The 21639-nt window shown below is 37.8% G+C and overlaps 1 protein-coding gene across 4 annotated transcripts in view; it reads left to right on the forward strand.

Moving 5' to 3' along the window:
• FHIP1A (FHF complex subunit HOOK interacting protein 1A) overlaps positions 1 to 21639 on the forward strand; it is a 251136-nt gene that overhangs the window by 144641 nt on the left and 84856 nt on the right. For all 4 annotated transcript variants that reach the window (XM_054484895.1, XM_054484894.2, XM_063664193.1 and 1 more), the window contains 2 exons: positions 3668 to 3894; positions 14955 to 15581. In XM_054484895.1, coding sequence (XP_054340870.1) covers positions 3790 to 3894; positions 14955 to 15581 — 732 coding nt within the window. In that variant the 5' untranslated portion in view covers positions 3668 to 3789. The remainder of the gene's footprint in view (positions 1 to 3667; positions 3895 to 14954; positions 15582 to 21639) is intronic.

Below are 21639 nucleotides of genomic sequence, written 5' to 3' on the forward strand. Positions count from 1 at the left end.
TATCCATGTTCATTGGTTCATTCCCATTAAGCCTGCAAATATAATCACTTTTCCTGGAATAAAAATGTTTCTCTGGCTCTGTCTCCCGTTAAGGTGGCTATTATGTTTCTTTCCCTTAAGAATTTTTAAAAATAGTTCATCATTAGAGGATATTTATTTAAATAGATAAAAGAATTGAAGGATTGTATGAGATAATATTTAAATGCCAAAATGTTTATAATTTTAGTCTGATAGTGAGAAAGGGATATATCAAAATATAGTTATTGAAAGTTCAGGAGAAAATGCAATTTTGACATATTTTTAGCTTTTCTAATTATTGTAGCTGTCCAAAGAGTCTGAAGTTGGGTAAGATATCTGTCTGGGAATGAAGTTTTTACATTGGAAAAAGTGAAGACATTTTTACATTGGAAAAGAGGTGTGATTTAGATGGCTAGAATCTGAGCTTTTATGATTATATATTTTATAATTCTGTAAGGTGGAAGCATATGTTTTGCTTTTTGCATAGTCAAATAAAAAATATATTTTTGAAAAACAGCAAATAAAAATAGATATAATTCTTTGGCCAGTTATCCCTGTCTCTAACAATATTTAATATAATTTTTCTTTCCTTGTCGATGGAAAGTATTTTTATATATAATATTAATGAGATATAAATATGGCCACTCAATAATGTCTATAGTCAGTTCTGTCTTTGCAGTGTAGAATTTATGCTGAAATATCAAGCTATTGTATATATATTTTGACAGCTCATCTCTTTCTTGCCCATTACCCCAACCAGAAAACTCAACCACACCACACACCTACATGCACCCACTGTTACAGAGTTCTTTGAGTATTTTTTTTGTGTTGGTGGTTTTTTTGAAGAAAGATAAAAAAAAATCACTCCTTGGCATCTAAATGGTTTGTAGAGCTCTCTCTCAGGCATGAAATTTGAGTCAGTGTGCATGTGTGTCTTTACGGGAAGAACAGACTGGATGTGTGCCAAGAGTGGCAAGGTTTACTTGAAACATTTTCGACATCACATACCTTAGACTGAAGAGTGCAGAGGGAAAGAAAGGAGAAACGTCTAATGATGCCATATTCATGACAGACTCACATTTTAGTGACTGCAGACGCTTTACCTACTTACAGCTTTTGCCTTCATTCTGTCCTCTGTTCTTCTCTTGGGAGTTTTAGCATTGGACTGGGAATATAGAGATTTATATTCTATTTCTATCAAAACTAACTTGTGCTGGGCATGGTGGCTCATGCCTGTAATCCTAGCCCTTTGGGAAGCCAAAACGGAAGGACTGCTTGAGCTCAGGAGTTCGAGACCAGCCTGGGCAACATAGGGAGACCCTGTCTGTACAAAAAATGAAAAAAAAATTGGACAGGTGTGGTAGCACATGCCTGTAGTCCCAGCTAGTTGGGAGGCTGAGGCGGGAGGATTGCTTGTGCTCAGGAGTTCAAGGCTGCAGTGAGCTATGTATGATGGCTTCTGCATTCCAGCCTGGGTGACGGATTGAGACCCTGTCTCTAATAAAACAACAACAACCAACCAACAACAACAACAGCAAACTAGTAAGCTCATGACATTGGCTATTTATCCTGTCTATACTGCATTCTCACCTTTTCTGAGAAGATTGCATGTAAATTCCTTCTGAAAACTAACTTGAAGGATCTTAGCATATGTTTCTGTTTTTGATTTAGAAGCAATTGGCATGATGTATGTTCCTTTCATACCTTTGAAGAAGAATCTTTGAATTCTGGAGCTGGAAGGATCTGAGTCTTATAGTTTTTCGATCTCTGGGATAACCCAAAACTTTGATTTTCTTGATTATTATCACTATGTAACCTAAATAAAAGGCCTTGACATTTTCACAGAAATGTAGTGTGTAGAATAACGAGGAAGTTGATTCAGAATCTTGTTTTATCTCTTACCATTTAAAACAAGGCTGTAAACGTAAATGTTTATAAGGGCTAGTGAGGTAACCTGAATGAGGTGAAGGTTCTGGCAGTAAGATCACAGGGAGTGGCAGGGACTGTGGGGACGGGAGAATCCGCACCCTGCAAATGTGGGATAGCCACTCTTGATGTTTGAAACACCAGATGGACCCAATAGTAGCAAAGAGCTATGGTTGCCAGTGGACAATGTCCATTGAAAACAAGTTTGTAGTATTTGGAATTTTAGTTTGGGGAATTCGATTTTCATAATAAAATACAGCTATAGAAGAAACACACAGGCAGTTTTCCTGGAGTATGTGATTTGTGTACTTCTTCTAACAGGTCGTCCTTTCTATATACCTTAACCCTCCTCCATTCTTTTTCAAAAGTGTTTCTTTCCTCAGTACTATGCTTGCAAGTGTTCTATTCTTATGTCCCAAAAATTCTTTATAAGACCTTTTCATGTTGAATGGTTGCCCTCCTAATAACAGAAGTGCTTGTTTTAAATACTCCTTAACTATTTACCAGTGTCTAATTCTACTCCCCACAAGGAACTTAACCCCTGAGTCTCCTCTGAAGCCCACTTTCTCCCATCTTACTGTTTGTAGGGAGGAACAGCCGATCGGTGTTCTCCTTGTAATACCCTTCCTATTACTGTGTTGATAATACAGTTGATAATACCCCCTGTTTTCTTTTGACATTACAAGTCTACAAATTTTTGTTATGGCTTTTGTTTTCCAGGGTTCTGGTAATTGTAATTACTTTTTTCTGAACGCTTCCCCATCTGTACACGAAAAAAATAATATTTTGAATTATACCCAGTCCTTTTATGAGCTGATCAAACTAGTGAGACAATACCACTGCCTTACTGCTTTCGTCAGTGCCACACAAATGGATCATATTCACCGTACACTCTATGACCTCAATTTCTTTTTTCCCCTACTTGCTGTCTGGTAGTCAGGATTTCTTTGTATTTTTTCCATGTTTCATTTTTCATTTGTAAGTGTGCTACCTTGCACTCACACCTAATAAACACTATCTTGTTTTTGATGGATCATTTCTATCTCTGATTTGTCAAGGTTACTTGGAATTCCATTATTTTTCAGAAAGGCTAGAAACTTTAACCTAGTTTATAGCCACAAAATGATTGAGAATCCTTTCAATTCTGACAGCCATTGATTTAAAAAAATATTCAATCAAATTAGACCCAGGAATCTGGGTGCTGTTTTATAATACCTCCCCCAAGTTGCATCAAGCTGTTTATTTCTCTTGCTGTTAACTCATGGTTTTCCTGTTACCGGGTGTTTTTAAACTCTGCAAACACTGGTATCATAATAGGTTGGTGCAAAAATAATTGCGGTTTTTGCCCTTGAAAGTAATGGCAAAAACCACAATTACTTTTGCCCCAACCTAATAGTTTCTTACTTGATTCTAGGAACTAGACTTGAGCTTGAGTGCTTTAGAATAGTAATTTTGGGGGGTTGTGGCTGGTTGTAGTGGAGAGAAGAAACCCAATAATTGTTTCATTTATTCATGTATCTTAGGTAGCATTATTATTTTGTATTTTTAGTAGCAAAGTGGGAGAAAACAGGAGAGCCTTTAGATTGAGTATAATACCTGTTTTGTAGATTTTTTTCTGTGTTGGACTTTGAGAATGTCTAAGCTTTGATTTAAATTTAATAGTCAGTTTCCTATTTAATTTATGAACATAATAAAATTCATTTTTTTGTTATTGCCATTACAGGTTTTGGAAGGTGACAATGAAATGTGAAGAAGTTACATTTCTCAAACTCGAAAGTTAGTGACTGCTTACCAAATTTTAATGAAAATTAAATATGACTTAGAAGCATTGATTTATGAAGGCTTATGATGTCATCGGTTTCGACAGAAAGCAAACTCCAGCAGGCTGTGAGCCTACAGGGAGTTGACCCAGAAACATGCATGATTGTATTTAAAAACCACTGGGCACAGGTAATGTATGAATTCCACTTTTTTTGCTGGTCTCAGTAACCCCAGGGGCCTCCATCACACTGAATCAGGGTTTTCTACCTCTGTGATAGGTAACTAGATTGCTAGAAACACAGGGAGGGAAACTCTTTCAGATAGGAAGAAAAATAACTTTTTCTCCTTGCTTTCCTAGAATAGGTATCTGGTCAAAAACCGTGGTTTTCACAAAAGCAATTAGGGTACATGCATGTTCCTTGGATATTTTTAGAAGAACAGCAGTTGTTCCTTAAAGTGACTTTTATATCGCTTTGCAATATACTTGACCATAATTACATCCTCTCTCTTTCTCTCTTCCCTGCTGATTTCCATCCAGTTCTTAAGCTCTAATAATACTAAAATACACATTTATTAAACATTTACCAAGTACTCTGCTGAGTACTTCAAATGCCTTATGTCATTTAATCTTCTCCACAAACCTGTAAGGTAGCTAATGTTAGTTTCCTCATTTTACAGAAGAGGGAATAGAAAATTACCGAGGTTAAATAACTTGCTTAAGGTTATACAACTAGTAAGTTACTAAGCCCGTTACTTAGGCTTTGGTGCCTTGACTCCAAAGCTCATGTGTTTGATCTCTGTGCTCTACAATTTTGGGGCTGGTGGTCCCTGTGTAATTTAATGAAAAATGCCTGAGTATACCTGAATATATGTCTTCATTACAAAGTGATTATAAAATTCTTTTTGATTATTTACTTTGACTTCTCTGATCTGCTGTGTGGATAATTAAGGGTTGAATGTTCAGAAAATTTACTATCCCGCCCCTTTCCTTAGGGAGTTTACAAGTAGTAAAATAAATAAAATTGTCATTCTTTACTACTTGCCCAACATTGCACTCCCCAGGTGAGCTGGTAAATGCCTATTTATGTGACAGTTTTTTAACGACTACCCAGTTCCTTCCTGTGGCCAGAAACAGCACAGGGGTTAAAGCACTGAGCCTGTAAATCACAGCAATTATAGGGGACACAGTTTAAATCAAAACCAAGCAAAATCAAATCTGCTTCTGAGCCGTTTATACTTTGTAGCTTCTTGTTACTATCTAGTATAAACCTTCTCCGATTTTTTGTGCATTCTCTGACTTTTTACCATTAGAATTTTAATGGATTTGCTATGGACATTAGGGCACATATGCTTTAGTTAAGGGAAGAAAGTAATTTAGGAGTTTTCCAGATAATTAGAGTAATAACCTTTGGCTTTGCACTTTTATAAATATTTTAAAGCAGTATCTCCAAGGCGAGGTGGTGAATCCTAAGGAATGAGCCCAGTAGTCCACTGGGTGTAGGAAGAGTATTTTAGAAGGTCTGTTTCTATCTTTACCTTTTACAAATTTCTGTTTTGTGTTTAAAATGTACGTTATACATTTGTATATTAGTACCTGTATGGTTACTAATTTATTTATTTGTGCTCATTTAAAAAATCTATTAGTGCATAATCATACGTTTTTAATTGCATAATCATACGTCATTTCATTAGGCTGAGGAAGTCTATCCTACTACATAATCTTCGCTCCCAGCCCCATTTTGTTTATTTGTTTGTGCATAATACCTTGGATTATAACCATTTCTGCTGGAGTAACTGTGATATGATCCCTTTAGTATTCTGTGCCACTTTCCAAAGACATGATATATCATCAACTTCTTGATTATATGTAGGTGGGTCATCTGCCCTGTCAGATTCTGTTCCAGGCAGGCCCACTCCAAATGTGAGGAATGTGTCAGTACATTGTGTCACATTGTTGAAAGACTATTGGTCCCAGAATCATATTATTCATTTCCATAACAATACGAATGACTTCAGTATTATTGGACACTTTGGGTTCTCTGAAGCATAGTACAGATACATAGTACTCTCAGTGCAGACAGGTCTTGAGTTGAAGGTAAGGATAACTTTGTCAGAGGGGATACTGTTGTTAAATATTTTCTTTTATAAAGTTGGGACACTCATGGTCTTATTGTTGGCTCAGCCATTTCTCTACCTTTGGGCAGGTGTTTTTAATCTTTTTTAGGCTTGACGTTTCCTTTTAAATAAATCCAGAAAATGCTCTGTCTCTGCCTACAGAGGCTCTTGAGGGCCTTTCTGTTATCTTTATGAATGAAAATGCTGGTTGAAGAAATTTATATGAGTATCAAAGTGTTATTGTTCAATGGAGATTTACTGAGCCCACACTCCAGGCATGTTGCTGTAGGCATCATAGGTGGGACTTGAGAATGTATAAGCCTTGGTCTGGGCTTTAAAAAATGTATGAGCTAATTCAGATGACAATGCAAGATACATTATTACAAAATGAATAACTATGATTACAGGAATTAAGTCAAGAGAAGGGGCTATTATGGCTGGAAATGGCCTGGGAATGGAGAAAGTGAGATTTTGCTAGGTTGGCTATGGAAAAGGAAGGTTTTGATGACAGACAGGAAAATAATATTTCAGAGAATGGATACTAGGAACAAATGCTCAATTTTAGCTTTTTTGGATGGTACATATAAAGGAAGGGAAGGCAAAAAAATCAGAGCCAGGCAGACATGTGGGACCAAGAGTAAGATAAGGAATGAGATCTTCAGTTGGTGGGAATAAATGCTACTTATTTGTTGTTTTGGAGTTTCATACATTAGCTCTTGGCTGTGAGTTGTTGGCCTGGGGTGGGTGAAGAGCAGTTGCAGAGGATTGGGAAAAGAGCTCAAGTCTGACATAAGCTCCTAGGCCTACTGTGACTGCAGCCCCTGGGTTCCCCTGAGGCAACCCAAGAAAAACCTGTAAGGCTGGTAGGGAATGAGGCATAGACAAAGCTGGGAAGCATTTTATTTGCCGAGGTGCCCTGTTACCTGCCCAGTGTAATGCTTTTTTAAATGTTAAATTAGGAAAAAGTGTTGGCCGGGTGCTTTGGCTCACGCCTGTAATCCCAGCACTTTGGGAGGATGAGGCAGGCAGATCACGAGGTCAGGAGTTTGAGACCAACCTGGCCAACATAGAGAAACCCCATCTCTACTAAAAATACAAAAATTAGCCAGGCATGGTGGCGGGTGCCTGTAATCCCAGCTACTCAGGAGGCTGAGGCAGAAGAATCGCTTGAACCCAGGAGGTGGAGGTTGCAGTGAGCCGAAATCGCGCCATTGCACTCCAGCCTGGGTGGCAGAGCAAGACAATGTCTTAAAAAAGAAAAAAAAGGAAAAAATGAAGGCAACAAAAGCCTGTGGTATCCCAAGTTCTGTTTGTTAGGAGACTTAAGTACAAATTCAACATAATTAACTTTATTTGACAGGTTCTGTTCTGCTATTTGTTAATAGCTTCTATTCCAGAGCTTGAGTTAAAAAGCAAACATTGATGGAGGAGATCTGCTTGCCCACTTACACCTTAGAGCCTGTCAGAGGCAGCTAGTTATACAACCAGCCATCATCCAAGCAGTCTGTGATTCCGGGGAGTTGCCAGGGGAGAGACCTTAAATGGCCCAGTGGTGCACTTGAGGTTCCCAACTGTTTCTGGGTCCAGTGATCTCATGGCATCCCCAGAATCATTCTAGAGTAGACTTTCAGGAACGGCTGCATTCCAAATAGTGACACTGAAGAGTCTGGGCTGTAGAAAGTAGCCCGTGACTTCCTGTCACCTTCTGAGATGCAATCTTGTGCCGTAAGTTGCCAGAGCAGTGAATCTCAAACACAGATCTGTCTGGTTCGTTCCTCTGGTTGAACCTTTCAGTGGCATCTGGCCACCTACAGGCGAGGATGACACACAGAATTTGTTATGTCCTGGCTTCTGTTACTCTCTGCCTCTCATTTAATCTCCAAAAATGCAAAGTTGCTTGGGGTTCCTAGCCACCCCCTCTCCTGGCAGTGTCCATCATGCTATTTCATCCCTCTGTGCCTTAGGCACTCGTTCTTCTTTCTGCCTGAAATAGTCCTCCCACTGGTTAAATGCCTGTCCTTCTACAGGCCTCATTTGAGGCATCATTTGCTCTAAGAAACCTTCCCTGTCCTCTTTCATGCTCCCACCCCATGTTCAAGCATTAACCTGAGTATTCTATCACTCTCACACCAACCATCTTTTAATTTAATTGCTTATATTTTTAGAGACAGAGTCTCGCTATGTTGCACTGGAGTGCAGTGGCTATTCACAGGTGTGATCATGGCACACTACAGCCTTGAACTCCTGGCTCAAGAGATCCTGCTCCCTCAGTCTCCCAAACAGCTGGGACTGCAGAGATGTGCCACTGCGTGTAGCCCAACAACTTTTTATTAAAATCACATATACAGTATCTTCTTCACACTCATTACGGGCTCCTCAAGATCAGAGGCCATTTGTAACTTACATCCCCATTGCCCAGAACAGAGTGTGACATATAGTAGATGTTCAATAAATGATTGAACTGAAAGGCAGTCAGTATGAAATACAAGTTTAAAAGACCTAGGCAACTTAGGAAACAGCTTTCAACGTACACTAATTTTAAAACATTGTATAATTTGTCACCAGCAAGATCTTTGGACTTGCATTAAATGATCTGGAAGAGTGTGTGTATATACTTAATTTTTATAGTAGTCTATAAGAACAGTTTATTCTCTAGTAGACTGTTGTTTTTAATCTCTTGCCTTTGTGTCTTTGTTTTTATCTGAACGGAAAAGAGGACAGAAATAGTAAGAAGCATTAGCCCACCAGGCAATAAACTATTCAGCTAGACTGCCATGTGAATTAAATTCCCTACACTAGTTATTTTTGATGGCACAGTTGTACTTTCTGAAGCTTCATGGACCTTGCTCTATTCATTTTCTATCTGTTCCTTTCAAGCGTTGAATTCCGAAAGGTCTCTGCTCTTAGAGCCAGGAGAACAGAGGAGGTGGGTTAAAACAAATCAATTGGAAATGCACATTTCTGTCTTTGCTTCTAGTTAGTTAATAGCCCAGAATGACTTCTTTCTACCTTCAGCCTTTAAAAATAAGCTGTTTGAAATTTTTTTTAGGCTAAGAAAATATCAGAGCTCAAATAGAGTAACAGTGATGGATGAGGAAAAGTCAGTGGGTTTAGTAACCTTTTTCATCTTGGAGAGGGGTAGGGATGGGAAAAAAACAGAACCATCTAGATTGGTTAATTAAGGCAAATGTCTTCCCACAATAATGAAAAACAGATGATATACTTGAGGTATGGTATTTTGTGTAGAGCTCCAAGTAGCCCGAATCTAAAGTCTAGAGCATCCGTGCATGGATTTGACATGTGTACTGTATTTGAGTCTCATTCCCTTGCTCTGCTCATCTCCACTCTTTTGCTCTGTGCCTTGTAGTAGACTAAATGACAGAGAAAAATTAAGTAAAGCCTTTGAGAGATGAACAGTTGGGACGTATTAGAGAACTCTGATTAATTTTCTAAATATCTTAGTAAATTGATGTTTGTTAACATTTCAAAAAGTTCTCTCTCTCTTCCAAGCTTTACAGGTAGCTCTAGCCTTGACAGTAGAAGGTAAAGTGAACCAAAGCTATACTTCTTAAGTTAGATGGCCGAGGCATTAACTTGCACTTCTATTAGACTCTAAAGTGGTTGAGCATGGCCGGGTGCAGTGGCTCTTGCCTGTAATCCCAGCACTTTGGGAAGCTGAGGTGGGTGGATCACCAAAGGTCAGGAGTTTGAGACCAGCCTGGCCAACATGGTGAAACACCATCTCTACTAAAATACAAAAGTTAGCCAGGTGTGGTGGCACATGCCTGTAATCCCAGCTACTTGGGAAGCTGAGGCAGGAGACTTGCTTGAACCCAGGAGGCAGAGGTTGCAGTGAGCTGAGATTGCACCATTGCACTCCAACCTGGGTGACAGAGCGAGACTCCATCTCAAAAAATAAAAATTAGAAATACAATGCTTGAGCATGTTGAAATGTCAGCAGCTCTCCTACTGTGTGCTTGGTGGTAAGTTTGATTTTTGCTGTGGTTGAAATTAGTGTTCTTTGAAATGTTATTATTTGAATCATTACTCATAAGGCCTTTCCATAACTGTTTTATCCAAGATTTAAGCAAGCCTCTGGAGCTCAGGACTGGAGCTGACATTAAAAAACTGGTGTTAAGTGAATACGTAATATAAAGCTGTTATCTTAATATAAAAAGAAGTGACTTGGTAGAGGTCTCCCTGTGGAAATGGATGCACAAGGAACACTTCATACTGAAAGACACAGCTGTTAAGTAATGAACAAGGACTGTATGGAAACTTTTGTGTAGTTATTTGGTACATTAAGTGGAATTTGGCTTTAGATGGCTAAATCTTGCCCTTCAGTATGTTGGAAAATATTGCATAGTAACTTGTTTTTTTCCACAATGCCACCTTATTTTAGCATTCCAAAGGATTTGGAAGTATGGATTTTACACATATGACTTTCTTAAAATAACTAGGCTCTAACTTTGGTAGCATAAATAATTACCTACTGATGCATGCATGTATGTAAGACATAGAACAATATTAAGTGGAATCAAAGCTAGTCTCCTGAGAAAGAAACACTTGTGTTTATCCTGAAGGGTAATCATTTGTAGCTGAGGTACGATTAAGTGATTTATGTAGAGCCTTCATTTTGAAAGCATTTGCACTTCCTGTTTAGAATTTGTGCCCATTTGAAATCCAGGCCAATTATTATTGGGTCACAGGGGCCATCATCAGGGGTAAAGATAGGAGTATCTGATACTACTTAATGAAAGAAATATGCTATTTATTAATCTTATTTAGCCCCAGTAATTCTCACATTTTTAAGTCAAATGGCTTTGAAATTAGGTTAAATTTAGCTCTATAAATTTGATATTTTTAACAGCATTGTTCACACTGTTGATTTGTATGTGTCTCCTTCTTTTTGGAATTGTGATACTTTACATTTAGGATCTATATGTGATCAAGGCTAACGATGCACCCAAACACACACACACACACACACACACACGTCTGTGTTTCTTAAAGTTTGTAGATCAACAAATGTCTAGCTATGATCCGCAAAACGTTTAAGTTGCTATTTCTGATCTCAGCTGGTTTACTTAATTAATGAGCGTGGGCTTTATAAGGTGTTGATTAGTTTTTTAAATGGTATTTTCAGCCTAACAAGGTAAATTTGTTTTATAATTTGGAAATATTTGCAAAGTATATTTTGCTTGCCTTCATTCTTTGACCTACTGAGATCCCTCCGGCCCCATTAATTGTGTTTTTTTCCCCCTGAGCTGAATCCCTGAGACTGAGTCTAGATAGCTGAGAAGAAGCCAGGTGTAGGAAATGAGGCAAGGTTGAGAGTATAAGACAGCTGATAATCAGGAGTAGACCAGGCTGGGGGAGCCACTGTGAGCAGCATGAAATTGTGGCATCCATAGCACTGGAAGGTAAAAGTTGGTATGTGGGTGGAACTCTCAGCAAGCAGAAATCAGGGGCACCGAAATATTGGAGTTTGATGGGAGTGATATGAAAAGAGGGCACAAAAGGAAAAAATAAGGAAAAGTCCAGGTCACATCAGAGATCAGTTTATAGAAACTGAAAGAACTATGACACCATTGGAGTGACAAACTTGGGACATTGGGATAGAAGTTCTTTGGCATTTCGGTGCAAATTGTGCTCTAGTCAAGAAGCTTCTTAGGCATTCTCTGCCAACATAGGAACCAGTCCCAAGGTTGGGCCACCAGAGCGCACTTTTAAAAGCAGGTCATGGGTGTGTCTGCCTGGAAAGGAAAAGGAGGTAGCCTGGGAAGGTCCTAAGGAGAGACGTTAAGGACATGTGGCAACACAAGCATAATCAGCACTTTGCTGAGCATTGTGTGTTCCATGACTCACGTACATTGGTTATAACACACCCATCTTCCAGGCAGTAAAACCAGTGGGTTAGGGCTGGTTCTTCAATGTATCTCCTCCATCTGAAGGCAGTATAAGGGAACTACTATAAAGAGGGTAAAGATGTTTCAGTTTAAAAGCTGCTAAACAGTTTGCATTCTATATAAAAATCTTAGTTCTCTTTTTAAAGTTTTTCACAGCAAAAAAAGGAGGTCTGTTTGTAAAGGAGTGAATTGGAATAAATAATATAAATGAAAGTTAATGAGAAAAATACAATTTATGGTTATGTAAATAAAGACTTTTGCTGTATCTTTCATATTTGCATGCACATATATTGTATATATAAAATATAAATACATATGCATATTTATAAATTTATATTGCTTAGAAATTGCTGAGACTTAAGAGATCTCTAATTGTTAATTGTTTTAAACTCATTGGTTTGGTCTTTTTTGGGCATTAGTACATGATTACGTTGTCTACCTTTGTTGTTATTTGAATTATGAAATTAGATAAACTTACAGGAAAGAATAACTAATTAACCTTAAAATCTCATTTATATCTCTTTAGACTCAATCATATATCTACTTGGCAATGTATTTGCTTTTTAACTTACATTTTAATGATATAAAATGAATTTACTTAGTGTTTATTTTTGATGGGTCTATTGTATGGTGATATAACATATTTTGATTCTAATTCTCTTATTCTTGACCATTTGAGTCAATAGTATTTTTTTCGTTATTGGAAAATTGAACATTTTTTAGCAAATTATTTATGGGTTGTTTCCTTGGGGCATTTTCCCCAAAGTCAGATTAACAAGTCAAAGGGCAGGAACAATTTTATAGCTTCTATTACATATTGCCAGATTGTTTTCCAGAAAGATTGAGCTAATTTGCCACTCCACCATCCATGTATAAGCACAGCCCCAGTTTTAGATAGTTTAGACAGTCTGGGCACACATGAAAAGTATAATTACACTTTTACCCTGAGGCCTAGCTGTAAAGATAGCTCTCATAAGTAAACTCAATATATGGACTTTGAAATTACAGAACTGATAAGACATGAATTTTGTTCTTCAGAATGTGGAGGCTTGAAGTTAGGGACTTTTGGGGCTGGACCATGTGTGGTGTGGAGGTAGAGGGTCCCTTTGGACCAGTGTGGTACTGTGATTGCATTCTATTGAGATGTTGGTAAGGCCCAGAACAAAGGGGTGGGAGAGAACCAGGTCCCAGTGTTGCTGCTGCTAGGAAGGTCACCAGGTGCAAGGAATCCTGGAGGGCTTGATGGAGGTTGTAGGATAGTGGGTGCACTTTGGAGTCAGGCGTGCAGCAAAGAAGAGGATGTCTAGTGGCTGGCTTGTGGCCACTAGTCAGTGGGCCGGGTACTCCCTGGGTAGGGGCTAGCCAAAGGCCTTCTTTATTAAAAATGTCAACTCAAGGGTGTTAGGGTGATTTTTTGCCTTTGTGACACAGCATTATCAACTTTATAATGGAAGTCAATAGAGATTATAGATTTTGTGGAAATTCTTTTATTCTGTAAGGATGGACTTGCCTGGTCTATAACGATTTTTTTCCGTGTTTTTGACAAGGGAGAGACTTAGACATTTCCCTGAGAAATAAATTTCCCTCATTGCTCATGCATGCTGACATAGCATTATCCCTTTGCCAGCTTCCCCAATGACTTGCAAAAATTCCATAACCTAAGTACTCGCACAGAACGCGTAACAGTACATGATAGGACTGGACCTGGAGGGTACTGCAAAAGACACATAGATTCCATGCAATTCAGAAAGGCAAAAATGGACAAAGATAAAGTCATTGATAAATGTTTGGTTGTTTAAAAGTTATCGTATGTGTATATTTTCAAGGGAGTAAATGGAATGAATATTATACCAGAAATTCTAAGTCATGAAGTTAAATGGAAGTTGAGATAACAGATTGTTTTAGTTTCCAGGTCGCAAAGTGGAAGTAAGTATCTGTTGGCAGAGAAAGGTGAGAAACCTTCAGATGCTAGCAGTGGGAAAGGAGAGAAGCTGACCAGGGCTGTGAGGTGACCTATTTAGGGATTTTTATTTAAAATTGTTAATTGAGTTTTTTGTGGTAAAGTATATATAACAAAATAGGCCACCTTAACCAATTTTGTTTTTTGTTTTGTTTGAGACAGGGTCTTTCTCTGTTGCCCAGGCTGGAGTGCAATGGCACGATCAAGGCTCACTGCAGCCTCAACCTCCTGGGGCTCAAATGATCCTAATACCTCAGAGTCTCAAGGCATGCACCACCACACCCAGCTAATTTTTAAAGTTATTTTGTAGAGACAGGGTCTCACTATTTTGCTTAGGCTGGTCTTGAAGTCCTAGGCTCGAGTGATCCTCCCACCTTGGCCTCCCAAAGTGCTTAATTATCAGCTCTATTTCCAAAACTTTTTAATCACTCCAAACTTTAGGAATTTGTTTCATAATTGGTTGTCTCAGAATTTTTAAGCTTAAAGGAATACAGCATTCAAACCCTTCATTTTTTAGTTTCAGTACATGCCATATGTTAGGGTTGATTCTACTAGTTGTATGTCTCTTGTTTATCAGTTTCCTTTAATCTTTTCTGTTGCTGCATGTTTGGTTGAAGAGGGCATCCATCCAAGTAGGGAAGGGAGGATATTTTTCTGTCAAGGACATATGAGGAGCTGTGTTCCTCTGCTGAGATCTCCAAAGCAATTCTATTTGTAGAAGAACATGGGTAGTATGGTTTCCTTTTGCTTATTTAATGTATTTTAAAATTAAAAAGCAATATTATACATCAACAATCTAGAAAAAAATTTAAGAATTTGTCATGACTTTGAACATCAAAATGATTCTTTTTGCATATTTTTCACATATGGCTTTGACATAATTATTATGCGTCTAACATCTATGAATAGCTTGCTTTTTTCATCTAACATATCACTTACAGTTTCTCATTTTCCTCAATTATGTTCATAATAAATAATCCAAAGAATACATGTAGCTTAATTTATATAACCATACTATTTTCTTCAATATTTAGATTGTTGAAATTTATAACTGTGTAAGTAAACATCTTCAGACATCTTCTTTCTATAGTTTTCCTTCATTTTAGTGTTTGAGAGGGAGACACACACACACACACAATGCCCACACATGTCTTGTGGGCAGTGGCTCCTGCATTTTTGGTGACGATTTGGTAAAATCAGTGGTGATGTGTTTTTGTAATTATGATAAACATCAGACGGATGACAAATGCTTGATTTGGTTACAGGTTGTGAAAATCTTGGAGAAGCATGACCCCTTGAAGAACACCCAGGCAAAATATGGGTCTATCCCTCCAGATGAGGCCAGTGCCGTGCAGAATTATGTAGAACACATGCTCTTCTTGTTGATTGAAGAGCAAGCCAAGGATGCTGCAATGGGGCCGATTCTGGAATTTGTGGTCTCTGAGAACATCATGGAGAAACTTTTCCTTTGGAGCCTGAGAAGGGAATTTACTGATGAGACTAAAATTGAGCAGCTAAAGATGTATGAGATGTTGGTCACCCAGTCGCACCAGCCTCTGCTGCACCACAAACCCATTCTGAAGCCTCTGATGATGTTGCTGAGCTCTTGTTCAGGAACAACCACCCCCACTGTGGAGGAGAAGCTGGTTGTCCTACTTAATCAGCTCTGTTCCATTCTTGCCAAAGATCCATCCATTTTAGAACTCTTCTTCCACACTAGTGAAGACCAAGGCGCTGCCAACTTCCTCATCTTCTCCCTTCTGATTCCCTTCATTCACCGAGAGGGGTCAGTAGGGCAGCAAGCTCGGGATGCATTGCTCTTCATCATGTCTCTCTCTGCTGAGAACACCATGGTGGCCCATCACATCGTGGAGAACACCTACTTTTGTCCAGTAAGTCTTTCTCCTTGGCACGTTTTCCACTCACTCCCTTTTTTCTCTTCTGTTGCTAATGATGAATACTTTCTTACTCCCTTTTTTCTCACAGTAAGTTGTACTTGGCACTTCCTATGGAAAGATGTTTAGAGGAAATCTTTTGGAGGGAGCAGACAAATCTAAGTTGAGATGCTATTTGGCTGAGCAGCATCAGCTCATCATAAGCCAACAAAGGAAGCTAGATGTGTTACCATTTTTGGTTAATTTTTACTGCATTAAGAATGATTTTAGTTGTTCTAGGAGCATATCCTGAGAGATTGGTAAAACCTGTGCTTTCTGATTCTTAGCTTTTCAGGTTGGTTTTGCTCCAAGGAATCATGGCATGTGATAAGACCTCCATTGCTAGTTTCACAAATTCATTTGTGTCTCAGCAAGAAAATGACCACTAGTTTTAGTGTATTTTGTTGTCATAGGAACATGGGGTGGTGGAGTGGGAGTTCACCAATCAGTTAGTGTGCAGGGGCCACGCTGACAACACCAAATGCTGGCAAGATTTGGAGGAGTAGAGACTCTCATTCGTTGCTGATGGGAGTGCAAAATGGTACAGTTACTTTGGAAGACAGTTTGGCAGTTTCTTACAAAACTAAACATACTCTTGCCATGTGGTCCAGCAATTGCACTCCTTGATATTTACCTAAAGGAGCTGAAAACATGTCCACCCAAAATCCTGCACACGGATGTTTATAGAAGCTTTATTTATAATTGCCAAAAACTTGGAAGCAACCAAGATGTCCTTTAGCAGGTGAATAGACAAATAAAGTGGGGATATATGCAGATAATGGAATATTTTTCAGCTGAAAAGAAATGAGCTGGTAAGCCATGAATAGATATGGTGGAACCTAAGTGCTTATTACTAAGTGAAAGAAGCCAATCTGAAAAGGCTACCTACTGTATGATTCCAACTATATGACATTCTGGAAAAGGTAAAACTATGGAGACAGTAAAAAGATCATTTTTTTCCCCTGAGCATTGGGGCAGGGTGAGGGATGAATAAGCAAAGCACAGAGGAATTTTATGGCAGTCAAATTACTTTGTATGATACTAGAATGGTGAGTACATGTCAATATACATTTGTCCAAACCCATAGAATGTAAAACACTGAGTGAGCGCTCATGTAAACTATGGTTTCTGGGGTGACTATAATGTGTCACTGTGAGTTCATCAGTTGTAACAAATGTAGCATCCTGGTAGGGGATTTTGATAATCCGGGAGGCCGTGCATGTGTTGGGGCAGCAGGTATGTGGGATATCTCTGTACCTTCCTCTCAGTTTTGTCATGAACCTTAAACTGCTCTAAAGAAAACCTCTTAAAAACGGCAGTTTTGAGAGGGAGCTATACGAGGTTTGGGTTTTAGCTTATTTGAATTGTTTAATTCAATTGTGTAATTCTGCTTAAAGGAGAGCAGGTATTGTAACAAATCAAAATATTCAGGTGGTTCACTTGATCAATATGCAAAAGGCAATTTAGAAAATACCATTTACAAAAGCAACATAATCATAAGATATCTTGAAATAAATCCAACAAATACATGAAAGGCCTTTATGGAGAAAATTGTAAAGGGCATAAAAGATCTAAATAAATGGAGAGCTCTACAGCTTGTAGATAGTGTATAGATGAGACATTCCTGCAAATTGATCTATAAAGTTGATGCAATTTATGTTTTAAAAAGTTTTTATTATGAGAAAAAGTAAAATACAGAAAATTTAAAACACTAAGATGAACACTGTATGCACACCACCTAGATTCAAAGTTGTTAATATTTTGCCATCCTTTGGTATTTTATGCTTTTATTTGTTTTTGTTTTACCATTTGAAATTAAGTTACAGACATTAGATACTTTAGTCTGTGTTTCCTATGAATGGGGACATTCTCCCACATAACCACAATACTGTTATTGTACCTAAGAACATTATACAATAATTCCTTAATACGATCTAGTATCCAGTTCTCCTACTGTGCCCCAAATTACTTTCATAGTTTTTTTCTCCCCTTTTGTAGAGTCCAATAAAAGATATCCATCTAGCTATCAGGTCTCTTTAGTCTCCGTTAATATAATAACAACCTGCCACTTTTCTTCCCCATGACATTGACTTTTTAAGAGACCAAGCCGTTGTCTTATAAAACACCCCCACATTCTGGGTTTGATTGTTTCTTTTGTAGTGTGACTTGTCCCTAACCCTGCATTTCCTGCAAATTGGACTTAGATCTACATGCCTAGTTAAATTTAGGTTAAATATTTTTGGCAAGGTTACTTTACAAGAGATGCGATGTACTTATTGCATTACAGCAAGGGGCCTGTGTTAAGTTGTCCCACTATTGGTGATGCAATGAGACACCAGTTAATACTTATCAGAGTAGTAAGTATTAAGTGGTAACTGTGTTGTCAAGAGTGTGAAAAAAACAAGAACTTTTGAGAATATAAATTGGTATAGTAACTCAGGAAAGCAGTATGGCAATGTTTGGTAAAACCGAATATTTGCCTACTGTGTGATCCTGCAGCTTCCCTTCTGGATATCTGGCTTGGAGAAATCTGGCACTTATTTACAAGGATACATATACAATGATGTTCAATAAAACAGTGATTTGAAAAACAGAAAAATATAAGTACGTGAATTGAAAGATAAACTGGTTTATTCATACATCAGTGGAATACTTTTCAGCATTCAAAGTGTATGAATCATGTGTATTATCATGTAATATATATGTGTGTGAACAGCAGTAAATCAAAAAACATGTTTGTTTATTTATTTATTTATTTATTTATTTATTGAGACAGAGTCTCACTCTGTCACCCAGGCTGGAGTGCAGTGGTGCGATCTCGGCTCACTGCAACCTCCGCCTCCCAGGTTCAAGTGATTCTCATGCCTCAGCCTCCTGAATAGCTGGGACTACAGGCGTGTGCCACCACGCCCAGGTAATTTTTTGTATTTTTAATAGAGACAGAGTTTCCCCATGTTGACCAGGCTGGTCTCGAACTCCTAACCTCAAGTGATCTGCCTTTCCAGCCTCCCAAAATTCTGGGATTACAGGCATGAGCCACTGTGCCCGTCCAGAGTTTACATAAAATTTTAAAACACAGAATCTTAGTATATGCTGTTTTTTGGATACATATGTATACAGTAGAAGTACAAAATAACCACAAGGATAATAATATATGCTAAATTCAAGACTGTGGCTTTTTGGGGGTGAAGGAAGGAGAAGGGATGGTAATGAGATTGGAGTAGGGTGCAGTTCTGTTTGTAATTTTTATTGTTTGAAAAAATCAGAGTGTTCTGAAGAAATTTTGGCAGAATGTTAAAATCTGTTAAGTCTTGGTGATGGGTTTCTATTATGTTTCATATATTTTTCATATTTCATAATTTAAAAATTGAAATATGACAAGAATGGACCATTTTTAATGTTTAGATTTCCATTTAACTGTGTCATAAGCAGGTTTTAGTTGAGTGTTGCTTTTATAAAAACATATTTTAAAACACTGTACAGATCATTAAAGTTGGAGGGAAAACAACATCTCCAGCTGACCTTGTTTGCTAGAATGGAACACAAGCTTCATTGTGTTAAGTTGCCCCTCAGGATAGATCCCATAATCTCATTTGTACCCAGTTTTCTATAATTACATCTGACAACATAATTTAAAAAAAAGTCCTCTTTATGTTGAAGATAAAAGCATGCTCTATTACCCATCCAGCTAAGGACCACAATTGAGAAAAAGGTTTCTCTAATTAGTATGATTGTCAAAGTGTGTTAGCATCAGGCTGTTGGAACAGTAATGACTCTTTCAGGAAATCGGACCACTTTTGGAAACCTTTACTGTTATAGTTGATAGGAAGAGCTTGCTGGTTCTGCTGCCTCATAGCTCAAGATGTGCTTTCCCAGGAAAAGAAGGAGAATGAAGATACTCTAGGGAACAATTTGGTGCCAACAAAAGGATGGGGACTAAATGACCCTGTCACTTTTTTTTTTTAAACCAAATATTGATGGTTAAGCTCATGCCACTGTTATATATTGGCAAATGTAGAAAACAGTGTATACCTAAATCAAGTAAGGCAAATTAAAGCAAGCGCCCTTTAGGTACACAGCTGCAGGTAGAATGTTATTTATCCCATATCCAAAATTTATGAGGCTTTTTATTTTAGCAAGTTGTATCAAATAGTCCCTACCAGGTGTTATGCTGCGAGCTTCAGACTAAAGTCATCTGCCAAAAATCTTTGTGTTTGCTAAAATTAACCAGATATCATTAGATGTTTAAAGTTAAATATTACTTGTTCACTGCTCTGTGCATGTCATCTTTCTTTTTTTTTTTTGTATGTCATCTTTCTTTCCTTCACTGGAAACATTTCTATGTGTAAAACATTATGCTAATCTTGGTAGATGCATTATTTTCTTTAATCCTGGCAACAACTTAGTGAAGAAATGGAAATTTAGAGAACTTTAATAACTGCCTGTCAGTGGCAGATTCTGGTTCAAAACCGCATTTGTCTGATACTAAAGTCCTTGGTCTCAGCAACTGCCACACTATACTGCTGCCAGGGAAGTTGTTTGCTTTTTTGTCTGTTGTTATCCTTATAGTTTTACATGGTGATTAGTTTCTTTTAAAGAGATTCTTGAGGGAAAATAAGTGAAAAATAAGTGCAAATAAGTGAAAAATGGTTTAATGCTTAATGTGTTGGGAATAAATAGAATGTTTTACAATTTTTGTGTGTGTGTAGATGGGAATCCAAGGATCAATGAAAGGCTAAAATAGTGGATGGGAATTTTATTTTAAATGAGCTGTTGAATACATCTATATTTAAACTTTTTATAATTTAATTCTAAGTTAAAAATGAAATTTAAAAGTAAATAGAATGTGCTACTCATCTCTTAACCTAGAAAAGTTAGCTACAGACTTGTTGGTATCTTTCTTTTTCCTTGTCCTTTTCCCACAGCACTCCGTATCCCCTTGGGTAGTAATTATCTTTCTTGCATGTATTGGTTTATCAGCCATCTTCTCCATCTTTCCTGGTCCAACTTGTTCACTACTCTTTCCCCAGGACCAATCTTGCATATGTCTGGCCCACAGTCTGTGTTCTAGAAATATGTGCAGTCTGGGTGAATGAATCTGAACTCTGAGCACAGTCTAGGAAGGGAGGATATAAATACCATAAAGATTTAGAATCTTGTTTCTAAGACTATGTAATACTCTTTAGTCTGCAGAATATTTTCTCCCCTGTTTCTTTGCTATTCTGAAGGACATAGCAGAGGCACTTTTTGTAGTGGCAGGAACATGGCAGGACTTCCTATTCAGCTGTCACTTCTGTACAGACAATGTCCTTCTGTTCTGGGAGTATCCTTATGCATAGAGAGTATCCTTCTGTACAGGGACTACCTTCTGGATGGGCAGGCTTCTGTTCACATCTCAGCCATGCCCTTTCACCATATTCATTTTAAAAAGTGAATATTATATATGTGTTATTTTTAATTACTGTCACTGATGTATGTAATTTGAAAATTAATGTTGCTGTAATTATATTGATATACTGAATAGTTATTCCCAGCTTTTTAGTCAGACAAATTAAGCCTGTCTTTATGAATTCATCTTCAAAGCCTCAAAGTGGTTAAGAAATCAGGAGTATGCAGAATTAAAGCCTTTGTTCTGTGGTTAATTTAGCATGAGTTAGCAAATGTAATTGATTTAAAAAAATGTGGCATCAAGATTAGATTTCTCTTCGAGGAGAACTTTTGGTCTCTGTTCTCTTTTGCCAGAGGTTTCTAATTTATAAGAAGCAACTCATTTGGGTCACATTCAAAACTGGAATTAAAGTGATTTGTATGGGTATGTTCACTTTAAATAGGGGACATTCTCCTTTGGGACCAAAGATGCCCTGATTTTTTAAAAAGAGATAAATGTACTGTCTTGTTTATGGTTGTATTTTCCGTACTTAACATAGTACCTGGCCTGAAGTAAGTGTTCGGTATTTTTTTAACGAGTGAGTAAATGAATGAATGATTAAAGGTTGCCAGGAAATAGAACAGAGAA

The sequence above is a fragment of the Pongo pygmaeus genome, chromosome 3 (assembly GCF_028885625.2).
Source record: "Pongo pygmaeus isolate AG05252 chromosome 3, NHGRI_mPonPyg2-v2.0_pri, whole genome shotgun sequence".
Lineage (NCBI taxonomy): Eukaryota > Metazoa > Chordata > Mammalia > Primates > Hominidae > Pongo > Pongo pygmaeus.